Below are 1443 nucleotides of genomic sequence, written 5' to 3'. Positions count from 1 at the left end.
TCCCCTTCCCCCTAAATGTACAAAATATATCTTAACTATCTGAGGTAAATAACGAGGCTGTAAAAAAGCAACGGGGGAGCAAATATTCCCGGTATCGCCCCCCTCTTAAAAAAATAAAGCGTCATAAATAGTTTTAAAGAAAATATGAGGATCTCCCCCCTCTCTCTCTCACGCACGCACATAAATATAGATTATCTTATGGATAAAAAATACGTTTTTCTCTCCTGTAACTTTGAAAAGTGGAAAAATAGAGGAAAAGAAGGGGTTGTGCCCAAAGGGATGGGGCTGGGAAGAGCTGCTGGTTTCCAAGAGCTCCTGCGACGTGTCTCTGGGAATTACAAGGGGAAAAAAAAAAAAAAGGAAAATCCCCAACCGCAGTGGGTAAGTGAAAGGTGCCGAGAGGCTGGGGACGACGACGACACACGTGTCAGACGTCACTGGGGGAGCGGGACCGGAAGGGCACGGCGGAGGAGAAGCACCCGCAGCACACGGCCCACAGCACTTTCTGGATCTCCTGGTTCCTGAAGGCGTAAATGACGGGGTTGATCATGGAGTTGTAGGTGGCAGGGAGGAGGGTGACGTAGGTGTAGAGGGCCGGGTAGCTGTAATCCCCCAGGAGACAGTAAATGGCGAAGGGCAGCCAGCACGAAGCGAAGGTGCCCAGGATGACGGCCAAGGTGGCGATGCCTTTTCGGGTGGTGACATAGTGGGAACTGGCCAGGAAATGTCTCTGGACGGCGATCTGGTGGGCATGCCGGCAGACGATCTTACAGATCTGCACGTAGAGCTGGAGCATCACCGCGAAGACCATGAAGAAGGAGACGGAGAGGATGATGAGGTGGTTCTTCGTCAGGGGCTTGACGATGCTGCAGGTGGAGGGCTCCTTCAGGCAGTTCCAGCCCGTGATGGGCAGGAGCCCGTAGCAGATGGAGGCTCCCCAGGTGAGGATCAACATGATGTAAGTCCTGGTGACCGTCCTCTCCGAGTAGTAGGTCAGGGCGTTGTAGAGGGAGAGGTAGCGGTCGATGGTGATGGTCAGCAAGCTGCTGACGCTGGCCGTGAAGGAGGTGACCAGGAGCCCCACCGTGAGCAGGCTGACCGCCTCCGACGGGACGAAGTAGACAAAGGCGAAATGCAGGATCAACCCCAACCCAGCCAGGGGAGCAAGTAGACAAAGGCGAAATGCAGGACCAACCCCACCCCAGCCAGGAGGTCGGCCGTGGCCAAGCTGCCGATGAGGAGGAACATAGGAGCCCGGAAAGCCGGGGTGTAGAAGATGACCACCACCACGATGGCATTCTCGCAGGAGATAATGGTCCCGGAGATGCAGAGGACAACATCCCAGGGGTTCAAGGCGAGGGGTTGCACCACGGACTCCAGGTCCAAGGAGCTGCCGCTGCCGTTCCTGGCCGCGAGTGAGCCTTGGGGCCCTCGGCTGGAGTT

At 55.8% G+C, this 1443-nt stretch overlaps 1 protein-coding gene across 1 annotated transcript; it reads right to left on the bottom strand.

Annotated features, from left to right (window-relative positions):
- Positions 1-427: 427 nt before the first annotated feature.
- LOC104615972 (G-protein coupled receptor 12-like) lies at positions 428-1440 on the bottom strand (the record flags this gene model as incomplete). Its single annotated transcript, XM_010296029.1, has 2 exons — positions 428-1160; positions 1211-1440. Coding segments are annotated over 2 exons (963 nt in total), but the record flags the coding sequence as incomplete, so codon positions are not given.
- Positions 1441-1443: the final 3 nt, after the last annotated feature.

This window comes from Phaethon lepturus, unplaced genomic scaffold (assembly GCF_000687285.1).
Source record: "Phaethon lepturus isolate BGI_N335 unplaced genomic scaffold, ASM68728v1 scaffold23710, whole genome shotgun sequence".
NCBI classification, from domain to species: domain Eukaryota; kingdom Metazoa; phylum Chordata; class Aves; order Phaethontiformes; family Phaethontidae; genus Phaethon; species Phaethon lepturus.
This window is presented reverse-complemented; position numbering and strand designations above follow the sequence as displayed.